The sequence below is a fragment of the Rattus norvegicus genome, chromosome 19, assembly GCF_021556685.1.
Source record: "Rattus norvegicus strain SHRSP/BbbUtx chromosome 19, alternate assembly SHRSP_T2T, whole genome shotgun sequence".
NCBI classification, from domain to species: domain Eukaryota; kingdom Metazoa; phylum Chordata; class Mammalia; order Rodentia; family Muridae; genus Rattus; species Rattus norvegicus.
Window position 1 is genome coordinate 55,957,896 of NC_141552.1, and position 14,026 is coordinate 55,971,921.

Consider the following 14,026-nt stretch of genomic DNA (forward strand, 5'->3'; position numbering starts at 1 on the left):
AATAGCTCAGCAGAAACATCCAGAATCAATTAATCAAACTGCAACTCATTTTAATTGGACATACTCTAACCCTGGAAAGGCACTGCAATCTTTAATTAAGCTTTCAAGTACAATCCTATTTACATGAGACGTGTTCCTCAGAAGAATTCTGTCCAAACTAAAGTGACTGACTGCAAACCCAATGGTATCGTTACAAATCCTCAAACATGCACAAGACGGCTATGTCTAATTAGATATTATGTTTTCAATAAAGGTGGCATTAAAATAATTTTATTAGAAAAACAAACCTTGGAAGTATGGAATAAAGAAATTCCAGGTTTGAAGGTAGATGTTTATCACTATGACAGTATTTAAGATTGTATATGCATATATATGCACACACATATATTTACATATTTTCTGTTAGTTTCTCTACCCTTTGGCGTTCTTTCAGTATTCATTTCTACATCTACATTAGTATCAGGTAGGGACCATGAATGTCTCTTCCTCTGTGTATATTAGGAAACGATTAGCTCTTTGAGGACATGATCATGACGTATCCTTTTCCTATATCCAGAATCAGATGCAGGACGCCACAAAGAGCTGCTCAATAAAACACAGAGAACTTAAATACAGTTCAAACTAAAGATGGCTTGAGTCATGAAATAAAGTGGAAGAACTGTCCTCTTTGATCAAATTTTGAAGTTGGAGGAAGTAAGGCTGCCTTGGGATGATGACCACCTATCTTTCCAACTTAATGTGTTTATACCATTATTTCCTCGTTATACCCGGGAACATCTATATGCCTCTAACATGCAAAATAAGCCAGAAAAATGAATTAGAATAAGAAAACTGGACTATATTTAGTTGTTGAACCTAGACCGTCATAGTTCTTTTTATGCTATTAGAACTGGAAAAACCCCTGAATGACAGTGATGTCACATTTCAGAGCAACAGACATGTAACAAAGCAATTTACTATTTACTTAATGCTATGAAACACATAAGCCATGTTTTTATGTAATGTAGCACACAGGGATTGGAGTACAGCCAAGATGCAGCTTTAGCTTCTCCTAAAGATCCCCATTGCCAAGGGTGACCCATTGTAGTAGGTTTCCTTTTCCTGGGAAGAGAGCTCTACATGCTGGTAAGGAGGCCGGAAGAATTGTAGGGCAAGTGATTGAGTCTCAGGTACTTGTTGAGTTAAGTTAGCAGATAAAGTTGCTAAGCAGATATGGAGCCAAGGTGAGTAGCAGCTTGATATGGAAAGAAGAGAGTTGACCTGACAACACAGGCAGAAGAGAGAAAGACAGATGATCCAAATATAGGAGAAATTAAGATTCTTAGCGGTCCTATAATTCTGATATAATCAACTCCTTCTTTACCATACCAGGGTGTGTGTGTGTGTGTGTGTGTGTGTGTGTGTGTGTGTGTGTGTGGAGAGAGAGAGAGAGAGAGAGAGAGAGAGAAAGAGAGAGAGAGAGAGAGAGAGAGAGAGAGAGAGAGAGAGATCACAAATGTCTTTCTTCCCCCTTTTCTATGCCATATAGTCCCTCTATCTATGTATTGTGGCATCTACATTCAGGAAGATTCTTTCTCCTTGGTTCCTACTTTCTGGAAACATCCTCTTAAACACACCTTATGTACTCTGCATGTCTCAATCCAATGGACTTGGTAATATTGAAGATGGAGCATTGGATTCTACATCACAACCTTCTCCTGCTGGATTTATAGAGGCCCTTCAGTGAAGAGGTACACATGGCATAAACTGAAGTTCGAATGTATAGATTTAAATTTTGGACAAAGCAATTTGAGTAGAAGCCATTGCACCTATAAATCTGAGTTTTCAACAGTGCCAATACTCTTGAAGCTTTCACCAGTTCACTCTTCATGGTCTCCAGACCACAGTGCATTCATTCAGAAATGTTCTTTGATTTAGTGCTTTTCGTTTTCTTTTTCATTTCAGTCTCCTAAACATTCTGATGAGGCAAAATATGGTCCTCCACAACTCTGGAGGAGTTCCCATCTCCCATTCTGACATTATATGATCAACTAAGTGAATGGACGAGTAGATACAGTAGTTACTGGTTATTGCCCAGTTGTGTGGTGTCACACATTTTTCTATGCAGTATATAGCAATGACTTAAGTGGCCCCTGCTTGATATGTATTCAGATAAAAGGATACATATGAATAAATTAGAACCATGTAAAGCCACAGAGATAATAAAGACCTAGTAGATAGTAGGGATTTTGTGGCTTTTTTTTCATCTGGATTAAATATTGTTGAGTCTCTGAGAGCAGTTAGAGTCTATGCAGTCACAGTTAGAATTAGGTTGAGGTATGTGGCTTAGAAGAGGATGATATGAACTTGCTCTAGGACAAGCTAATTCTAGTTCTTTCAGCAGGCGTTAGTTGCCTCTAGTACTTTGACTGGGGTAGGATCCCTTGAGGCTTCCTCATTCCATGCTGGCACCTCTGTTGGTCTTGTGGGACAGACATATTGTTAAGGTTTCCTAGTTGTAACTTCCCTGTCAATCCTAGACAACACAATCTCAGGCTTCCTGGTGCTCTGGCTTTCATCTCTCTATTCTGTGAGGCTACCTCAAGCTTCTGTGGAAGAGCTGTGTTTCAGGTTCATGGATTGTGGCTGGACTCCAGCAATCTGATTATCTCTGCGTTCTGACTTACTGTGGTTTTCTGCAATGCTCTCCATTTGGTATGGGAGAAGCTTTTACGATATGGGGTAAGAGCTATACGTCTCTGTGGGTATAATATACATTTTAGAATGCAATCAGGAATTTTGGTAGTCTAGTAAAGTGATGGTAGTATGTTCCCTTTTAAGACTCGTCTCCTTATCAGCCCTAGGTTGTTGGCTAGAGAGCCTTTGGTTACCATCAAGATGAGTACCACTCTTACACCATCATTTCTTCGTCAACATCTCTTCCCAGTTCTGTTAAGATTTGTCCCGATATAAAACAATGAATATTCGGTTGACTTTTAGGAAAAGGAAAAATGCACTGAAGAGTATAGGACAGTGCTCAATAATCGTTTTTTTTTTTTTTTTTGATAAGTAAAAGACTCATTCCTATGAACGCATTGCTGATGATTCCTTAGGAATATTTGTCAAATAAAATATTAGACTAATTGAAGACCAATATTTTAAATATATTTATGCTTACCCATATATATATATATATATATATATGAAAATTAAAAAACCAAAAAGCAAAAGTACACAATAATAACATGATGTTATTTGGAATGATAGCTTCCCCAACATAAAGCTTATTCATTTCAGGAAATAAGTGTGTAAAGGTTAGGCATGGCTCACCGACAGAGAACTTTTGGGTATTTGTGAGGACCTAGATATGAGCCTCAGCAGTAAAGAGGGAAACAGAGGCAAATCAGAGTGATACACATTTCTGAGAGCCATCGTTCATGAGTTTTGTTTCACAGCTTCCGGTTGCTCTTCCCCTTGTGCTGCTCAATGCCCTAATATTATTATTATAAATATTATTATTATTATAAATATTATTATTATTATAAATATTATTATTATTATTATTATTATTATTATTATTATTATTTCCTCTTCCTGGCTTTGCTTTATCTTTAAGTCCTGAACGACACGGAGGAACCTGTCTTCATTTGCAGTATTTTCTTTGCAGGTGGGACCGCCACCAGGCAGAGAGGCTTCCTAGGATGCATCAGGTCCCTGCAGTTGAATGGGATGGCCCTGGATCTGGAAGAAAGAGCCACGGTGACTCCTGGGGTACAGCCAGGTTGTAGAGGACACTGTGGGAGCTATGGAAAGTTATGTCGCCATGGAGGGAAGTGCAGGGAAAAGCCCAGTGGCTTCTTCTGTGATTGCTCTTCCTCTGCCTATGCAGGACCATTTTGCTCCAAAGGTAGGTGTGATCTGAACCTTTATCCCTGTGAATAAGATGTCTGGCAGGTCTTGTGTGTGTGTGTGTGTGTGTGTGTGTGTGTGTGTGTGTGTGTTGTGTAGCAGTTTGAAACCAAAGTATCTACATTTAAAATACTCTTTTGAAAAGTGTTTATTGTATGCCAATCATATTTTAATTCTTGTGTCTTTGAACTCAGTTCAGGAAAAATGCTTGTCTATTGCTGAATAGGCACAAATAGTAGCCTTCAGGTGTCTTCGATGTTAGCCATCAATCTACTTTTACACTGTCTACTACTAATGTGTTTAAAGAATAGAGCTGTCAACCACCCGTCCTATGGGACAGTCCCTGGTTTAAAAAAATCATTCCAGGGTATATTGTTATTTTACTGCACATGTTCAGCATTGTAAAGGACTACAGAAAATTGCATATATTTTGTACTGGTCAAAGTAATATTTTCTGCTAAATACTGATGCACAAGAAAATAGTGACATGATATTTGCTGTGTAGTAAATGAATATGGACTAGAGAATTAAAGCAGCAGAGTAATTACTTGGTAGTTTCTCTTACTCACCAATTCACGCCACAGAAATGGAAAAGAGCACAGTGTAGTAGTAATTGTTTTGGATAGCCTTCTCTGAATATACAGACGTGTATTGTACCGTCATAGATTTTCATAGAAGAAAACCGACACCCAATTAATTTAAATTCAGTGACTTTGTTGAAGTGTCTCTGGGCTTCTTAATCTTCCCTTGAAGGAAGCTAAAAGAAATTGGCTCCAAATCAAAGCAACTTTGCAGAAAAAGCACTAGAGGTTAGTTAATGAAAATCTGGCAAAACCTGCACTTTTTGGGTCATCCCCTTTTTATCAAGAATAAACCGTGATTTCAAAATCAATTGTGATAATAGCCAGATGCCACTGGTAATATTCTGGGAGACATTTTTGGTCTGAAGTGCGAATAAAAACCTTTCTTCTTCTGGATGAGTTTTCTTCATTTCATCTGCTAACTGAAATTTCCAGTTCTTTCTGAATAAATCAGGAAATTCTGTTAACACACACACAAATGCACGTATGCACACCCACACACTATACTATGTACGAGAGTCATATTACAAATAATATAGCTATATTAAAATTCCTAAAGTGACATGAGACTCAAAATGTTGCTTTATGAAGAGTGAGTAACATTCCTAAGACAAATCTACATCCGGATGCTCAGAGTAGCAGAGAAATCAATGTTCCGGGTTTCAGAACTAATTTTTCCACTGACCTCTTACACACATATATATTCACCAGTGCATGTGTGTAAATTTGAAATATTAATCTCCTGTAGATAAAATGTTGTTGTAAAAATATAAAAATTAAAAAAAAAGTATTGTTGGTCTTTTACCTGCTAGGTCTGCACCGTGGTGCCCCAAGATATCTGCTAGATATTTTGGAGGAAACATATCCCAGCCGCACACTTTCTTACACTCAAACCCTCACATAAAAGAACACACAACACAATAATTTTAGATCCAATTGGTATGATATAATTGCCCACTTAAACATGCAAAGCCCAGTACCATCCATCCCTTAGGAACATTAATAACAACCTGTAAATACGCAGAGCAGAATCTTAACGTCACCTGCCATATTGTCCTGCCACGGCTTCTCACCCTCTCTTCTCTCCTGTCCCCTCCTCTCTCTCCTAGTCTCCTCCTCTTCCTTTAAACTTCTCTCCCGCCCATCCTTCCTTCTCCTCCAATGACAGGCCTCCTTCTATCCTGTACCTGCCCCTCACCAGTACTTTACAAATTCAATGGAGAGGTGTTTCCGGTGAAGTCACCTGATTCCCGAGTATGTGACTAGGCAGCTGTCCTTGGGGCAGTGGAATTCGCATCAAAATACAGATAACTTCAGGGCAATCCACAACAAAATGTTTCACTTGTTAAATGATTGCAAACTGACAGCATCCCCTGCTAGCCACAGTCCCCTCTCACATGCTACACTTAGCTTTCTTTACGACAAATATAAAGGTTTTTATGCTTATTGATACGGAAATGGGGAAAAAAACTGCTAAGAACATGCCCCTCTCACATTAGTTTTTTTAAAATGACACTTATGAAAAATTAATATGAAATAAAAGAATTTATACTTATTGATACTGAAATAAAAAAAAATACCTTCCCTCTCCTTTTTTCTCCTATTACAAGATGTATGTGTCCTAGCTATAAAATAATGGATGGGAGTTAGAATTTAAATAAGAAAGTGGATGTTTAACCGGGTAGAAGACAGGAAGTTTGGCTTATGTATAAATTCAGATAAGAGAACACTAATGACTTATATGTCATTCTAACATAAAGGCGACCTCTAAAAGTGCACTGGTTATCTCACCCTGGGACTGTGTCTTCTAGCTGTGTGCTTCATTCTACAACAATGTCCGTCAGTGTAACTTAAACAGGCTCCTCGTGTACCTAAAAGAATTTAACGTGCAATCTGCATACCATTTCAGAGATTTCTGCCTATTTTGGATCTGGGTCTTCTGTGATTTACAATTTTCAAGAAAACTATTCTTTAAGTAAGAACTCCAGCTTCCACGCGGCTTCGTTTCATGGTGACATGAAACTGGGCAGAGAGACCGTCAAGTTTAACTTCCGAACTACACGGGCCCCAAGCTTGCTGCTCTATATGAGTTCCTTTTATAAAGAATATCTCTCGGTTATCATTGCCAAAAATGGTGAGTGTGTTTCGGACGAGACAAAAGATTGAGTCTGGACACTGGCACGGTAGAATGCATTTCCTCTGGGATGTTTGCCTCTAACCTAGAATTAGAGAGGAAACACACGTCTAGGCTTGACTTTGAGTATGATTGCATAGATGAATCCAAAAGGATCCTTTAAGGATGTAAGATGGGTTTATGGCTTTATAGTTTTGGCAGTTTTATATCAGTAATGTAAGATTCGGGTTGCTCCTATATTGTTTGTTTCATATGTTTGTATTATTTTAAACCATTTCTGTGTGGCATGCACACGCGTGATGCCACAACTGGTGTGGAGTTACAAGAGGTTGTGAACTGCCTGACCTGGGAGCTTGGAGTGGAACTCCTCTGCCAGAGAGCCGTGTGCCCGCTTAACTGCTGAGCCATGTCTCTAGATACTTATATTTTATTTTCGCCAGGAGCTCTTAAGTATTTTGTATGAATATTGATGCAGCTTTGGTGTTCTACTTTAAAATAAAATGTCTCCTTGTGCGCAACACATATTTTCTTCTAATCAAAGATAAAATGCATTCAAGGAGTGTTAATGGACCGGTATTATGCATAAAAATGTCCAGGAGATGACCTCTTGGGCCTAACAGACAATAATGTAGTCATAAGAACTGTTGCTGTATTCATGCAGGGTAATGGTATATGGCTTACAAAATGTGTTTGGTACAGAAATCTTGTCACCGGAAAACGCTTACTACTGTTTTTCTGTGTCTCATGTGTGGATGAAAGATGGATATTTTAGAAATCAATTCTCCAGGTGAGGAAAATAAACTGGCAGAAAAACATCCAACTACATTGGCTCGCTTAAATCAAATGGCCCAAGGGCACTGACTGCCACCATAGGAGTAATTTTGTGTGCCCTCCGTGTCAGCTTCAAGCTCAAAGTTTATCTATACATTGTGGTTAATTCAGGAGGAGTTCTGCAAAACAAATTAATTGAAATGTCTGAAGGCAATTGGATACTATTCATTTGAATAATAAATTTGGCTAAAACTCATTTATTTCACTTTAATTTCCTTCCAAAGTCTACACTCATGGTCCCCTGGAAACAGCTCTGTTTTTGTGTAAAACTACATTTGCTCAAAGTTCCATCCCTCAGTTGTCTTTCCAGGATATGAGAAGGATATTTTTAAAAAGTGAGGTGATGTAGAAAGAATGCTGTAGCAGCATTGAACAGTACATGGCATTGTACCAACACCTCTGGTTGCATTTCTTTTTTGTAGAGATTAGTGTTATGATCTGTACATAATAATGTCAGAATTGACCTATATGATTGACATTAAAGATTTTTTCAGGAGTCAGTTCATGACCAATATGTCTACTCTTGATTTAGAAAATATTGTAATTTCATTAAGGAACTGACTTTCAGAGGTGAGGTTTTGGAGACACGCCCAAATGAGTGCTGGTGAATCTTTCTCTGGAAGTGACTATATTAAAAAAATGGAAAGAACTAGAGTGTTTTATAAGTGGCTTTAAAATGGAATTTTTACTAAAAATGTAACTTCTTTTCTACTTCAGGAAGTTTGCAGATAAGATACAGGCTAAATAAGTATCACGAACCTGATGTCATCAGCTTTGACTTAAAGAGCATGGCCGATGGGCAGCTTCACCATCTAAAGATCAGCAGAGAAGAAGGGATGGTCTTTGTGGAGGTAACAGAGATTCTCCAATGGTCACATGACACCCTGCCATGGGGCACCTAGAGCAGAACGTTAATCATGAATCACAGTAGTAAGGACATCTTCCAGTGGTATTTGATAGACCATAGATAAAACTCGTCAAATGTGGTCAGGTGTTCCCCAACTCCCTCTTTGTGGTTTTGGCAAACCTTTCTGAGGTGTTATTAATATCGGATGCTTAAAATGCCACGCTTGCCTTGCCTGTTTTATTTTGCTCAGAAAGGAAATGATGCCTAGTTTCTCAAAGACCCACTGGTGGGACTATCAGTCCTCATGGGAAACCCACTCACTTTAGATAGGTATAAATGCCGCAATCATCCTACAACAGAAAATAATGACTAAAATATCAGAATAAGTTTGAAGAAAGGATGTGATTCACTGCAAAGTGGAATTACTCACCTTAGCAGCTTTTGCAGAAAACCACTAATGTTTCAGCTCTGCATAGAAGAAAATTTCTTAGCTGCATGACTCCAGTAAAACTCCCAAGCTAAGAAAAATTATTGAAGTGAAAAAATAACACATGTCTTTTTGTTGGCTTTACCAAATTTGAGTCTCTTCTGTAGTGGAGATGGGTCAAACACTAAAGGGAACGATGGTAAAATGAATAGGTATCTAAGCATAGATTAAAAAGCATCCGATTTTGAATTACATTTTTAAATTTCGCTTTCTTAAGTTATCTTTAAATTTCACTTTCTTAAATTATCATAAAACCCTAATAACAATTTCCTTTTTTTTTCTTTCTTTGCTTCCTCTCATTTTTCTTGCCACAAAACAATGGTTATTTGGATGGCTAATAATTTTATAGATTGATGAGAATACAAGGAGACAAACCTACTTGTCCTCAGGAACAGAATTCAGTGCAGTCAAATCTTTGGTACTGGGGAGGATGCTAGGTAAGTAAAAGAAAGACTCTTTTTCCTACTAATAATGTGTAAGCATGAATCAGAATGCACGCACGCACACACACACACACACACACACACACACACACACACACACACACCTTATCATGTCAAAAGGAATATGTTGCCTTATTTTAGTTGGGGAGTAATCAATGCTGGACGTACCTATGAATAGTATTGATTTCCTTTGACTGAAGACAGCACTGATTTCTGCCACATGTCAGTCATCATATTCGTGCTAGATAGTTTCATGTCAACTTAAGACAAGCTAAAGTCACCTAAGAGGAAGCAACCTCAATTAAGGAAATGTGTCCATACGATCAGGCTGTCCTCAAGCCTGTAGGGTATTTTCTTAATTAATGATTAATAAGGGAGGTCTCAGCCCATTGTGGGTGGTGCTATCCCTGGGCTAGTGGTCCTGCGCTCTATAAGAAAGCAGGCTGAGCATGGCCTGTGCATCAGTTCCTGCCTCCAGGTTCCTGCCCTGTTTGACTTCCTACCTTCACTGCTTTTGATGATGAACTGTCATATGGAACCGTGAGTGAAATAAATCATTTCCTCCCCAAGTTGCTTTTGGCCATGGTGTGTCATCACAGCAATGGTAGCCCTAACTAAGGCAATAATGAAGCATGTATTTTCCTCCGTCAAACATATCCAGGGAGGAACAGCCATGGATATATCGGTCAGCTGCTACTGTTTGAATGTCACACATCCCTATAGGCTCGTGTGTTTGCGATCTCCAGCTAGTGTTGTTGCTACAACCTTAAGAATGTGAAGCCTTGAAAGGTGACGTTTATCACGGGGGGTAGATTTGATGCTTTATAGCCCAGCTCTACTTCCTGTTCACTCTCTCCTTCCTGTTCCACTAGGATCGGACGGAAGTAGGTGTCCTAGGTACCTGCATATCCAATCACCATAGGGCCTCCTCCCATCTTGTCTTCTTCCTCTCCATGTTGGTTTGTACCGCTCTGCTTCCAAGCCGAGGTAACACTTCCTCTCTTGGAGTTCTTGCCAAGCATCTGATCATAGCAACAAAGAAAGTCATGAGCATGTTTGGAAAATGTAGAGACCTTCACCTCACGGCGAAACCGGAATGAGGTGTTGAGGAAATGAGAGCTGAGGCAACTCCATTTGGGGAACATGATTTTGGCTGTGCTTTGTGCCATGTTTCATCTGCTGCGTGAGGTATTTCCAGACACTCTTACTTAGACACACCTAAATGCCTTGTAATTCTTACTCATTTTCATTAGCGATCACATTAAAATAAATATATTCTACCTCTAAAAACATAATAAAAATGCAGTTACCAACAAGGACTATGTGGAAACCCAAGAAATCTATGCAAAACATTTTATTTTCAGTTATAAATGAACAACTGAGTATTAATTTGTCCTATTATTTTATAGAAGGGAGCTTTCTGTAGCCTGGTTTTCATTCCTATCTGATATTTGGTAGCAACCTGGAATATTTTTGTCCAGTGTAATCTTTTATCTTTTGACCTTGTCAGTTATTTGTACCTGGATTAATCATTCCTTATGTTCCCTGTACATCATCTTAAAATCCTGAGAATGTTTGATTAAACCCATGGGTGAATGATCAAAATATTGGCCCTGGAGAAGGTTAATAGCTAACTTTATAAATATTTATAGGCTTTCAGTAGTGCAATGAGCACCAAAATTTTGTGCTCCTGTTCTCCAAGCAGCAAAACTACCCCAAATCTCAAGGGCCATTAAAATATATATGTATCCTCAACACGACTTAGTTATTTGGAAACGTAATGAAAAATTCTAAGTGAAACTTACAGGGTTAATTATACATACTATATAATTATATCATATGTCTAAGTATTTAACATTGACATATCATTTGCTCTGAGGAACACGTAGCATCCAGCTTATTGCATATAAATAAGATGGTGATTCTATTTTACCTCGTAGCGTTAGGATGGACTCTGATCCTAAACCAGATGTGTAGCAGTAGATGAAACAATCTGCCTTCGAACCTATGAGTGTGAACACTTAGTAGTTTTAGGCTAAACAAAATTTAAGTGCATACAGCAATGAGTAGTTGAGTTGGTGGCATACAATATGATACTGATATTTGGGAAGCCGAGACAGCAGACAGTCTGGTATACACAGGAAGGACCTGTCTTTAAAAAAAAAAAAACTTGAACAAGGGTGACACGTATAGGCACATCAGGGTTGATAAGGAGTCCACAAAGCATGACAGGAAACAAAGGAAAGCTGGGAGTGGAAAAAGAAGTCTTTCCCTGGGAAAGCACACCGTTGATTGTCCAGTCAGCTCTGAAACATATGTATAAGAAGCATTGTATGGACTGAGTGGGTTATTTAAGAATATGTACATTATATGATGTATATGTATATATACACACATATTCCTATATGTATACATGCATATATACATACATTTCCTGTTCTTCAAATTCATGGTCTCTTTTCCATTAATTGTTATTGCATGAGTATATGTCTATATGGATGTACGTACACACACACACACACACACACACACACACACACACACACACATATATATCCATGCAATCATGAATTTGAAGGAGAACAGGAAGGAAAATAAATACAGGAGGGTTTGGAGGGAGGAAAGAGAAAGGGAGGAATGTAACTAGGTTATCTCAAAACAATTCGAATTTAATACAAAGTTAGCAGGACAGTATTTATGGCCACTCTTGAAACTAATACAGAAAACCAGGAACATGAGAAATTGCCGAGAGACCTCATCAGGCTTTTTTTTTTTTTTTTTTTTTTACAGTGTTCTCACAGCACACACTATCGGGCTCGTGCAGACTTACAGTTGAGAGGGCGGAACATAGCAGTCTTGCTGAACTCTGGGCATTCCTGTTTGAAGCCAATGTTGTGACTTCATCATTTTTCAGCATCCCAGATTTAAAGACCTGTTTAAATGCATTAAGCTATGTAGATACTGAAATATTTACTAGCAGTCTTTAAATACAGTGAGAGAATCTAGTTTATATGTTAAGACTTTTAACCTGAGAGTGAGCAAAACCATGTGAACTCTGTCTCCCAGGTCACAACACGGCCTGCTGTTCTTGCAGACACAACTTACTAAAGTGTGGACATCATGCAACCCATTCCCATTTACCACTCTCTTGCATTTCTTTGGCCTTCCTGAATTCAGTATGAATTATGAATTCTTTTCTTTTTGATCAACTCTTTCCAATGGGGAAAGTTTTTTAAAAACAAAAAACAAAAAGAAACAAAACCAAAGCGTTAGTTAGACCCTCAGTTAAAATGAGAATACATTTCTCCAATGTGGCACTGAGAAATCTCTATGCCTACTTCAGGGAAATGTTTCTATCATTTCAGGCTGGTGTGGAGGTGAGTGTGTTGGCCTTCGTGAATTGGTGATTTAGGTACGGATGCATAAAGAAGGTGTTGTTCAGATCATTTCTTTTCCTAACAACAGTGTTTTATTCCACTTATAGCAACAGCACTGCACAGAAAGCCAACGGGAATTTGAGAAAGAATGAAATCCTGTCATTTGCGGCAAAATAGATAGAGCTAGAGGTCATCGGGTTAAAGAAAGTTAGCCAGACCCAGAAAGGCAAATGCTCTATGTAATCTCCTCCAAAGGATTGCCCAAAAGAGTCACTCTGAATGCAAAATAAAGATTAGTAGAGGTTGCAGCGGGTGAAGAAAGGGGAGGTGCATACGGTAAGATAGAAGGAGAAAGGTCAGTGTTCCACTGCACAGTGGGGTGTAGACAGTTCATAATAACGTACTATTTACTTTATGCAGAACCAGAACAGAGGCTCTTACAGGCTTCAAATGTAAAGAAATAATAAGAAAATAGAAAATGCTGGATCCTTGATTTGGTCAAAACTTACCATGTACATGGATTGAAATATCACACCGAACTCCATAAATATGTAAATGAGGCAGGTTAAGAAAATTTATTTTTAAATTTAATTTTAAATAAAATTGAAACCAGGCCTACACTTTATTAAGAGACCAAGTCAACAACTTTAAACAGCAGCAGCAACAACAAAAAAATCATATCAATATTCCAGCCCAACCCGATTTTAGCTATGGAGCTAATTTCTTCTCTCGGATGACTTCGTGACTCTGTGCTATGGGGCAAATAGAAGGGCAGTGATGAGACCCCCAACACAAAGCCAGGATGAGGCACGGGGGAGGTACCAGAAGACGGAGCCATACCCCGAGCTGATGACAGTTTGTGGAAAACCTCCTAGTTGACTGGAAAACTCAAAGAAGTCTTCCATTAAGCCTAGGTGTACATGGGTAATTTTATTCATACAACTAAAGGTCAATATCTGATAGTGTAAAAGTGTGGCCATCATTTGGACTATATTATTTATTTATTTATTTATTTATTTATTTATTTATTTATTTATTTATTATTCATTTATTATATATAAGTACACTGTAGCTGTCTTCAGACACACCAGAAGATGGCATCGGATCTCTTTACAGATGGTTGTGAGCCACCATGTGGTTGCTGGGAATTGAACTCAGGACCTCTGGAAGAGCAGTCGGGTGCTCTTAACCACTGAGCCAGCTCTCCAGCCCGACTGTATTATTTATTATTAGACTCTATTCTGTCCATGAGAGGAGGCATAAACCAATATTACATTCTTAATATCAAGAAGACATATTAAGAAGGGTTTCTGTGCATGGTATTCCTCATACAATAGTATAAACTAATAAAAATAAAAATATGAATAAAAACTCCCAATTTCAAGAGCTTTTGTATCTATCAGATAATGAAATGAGGTACAGATATAAAATGCACAAT

General features: G+C 38.3%; 1 protein-coding gene across 1 annotated transcript in view; it reads left to right on the top strand.

Moving 5' to 3' along the window:
* Nucleotides 1–14,026, top strand: part of Cntnap4 (contactin associated protein family member 4) — a 278,839-nt gene that overhangs the window by 241,424 nt on the left and 23,389 nt on the right. Inside the window, 4 exon segments of the mRNA NM_001107432.1 lie at nucleotides 3,647–3,886; nucleotides 6,379–6,603; nucleotides 8,152–8,285; nucleotides 9,118–9,205. Coding sequence (NP_001100902.1) covers nucleotides 3,647–3,886; nucleotides 6,379–6,603; nucleotides 8,152–8,285; nucleotides 9,118–9,205 — 687 coding nt within the window.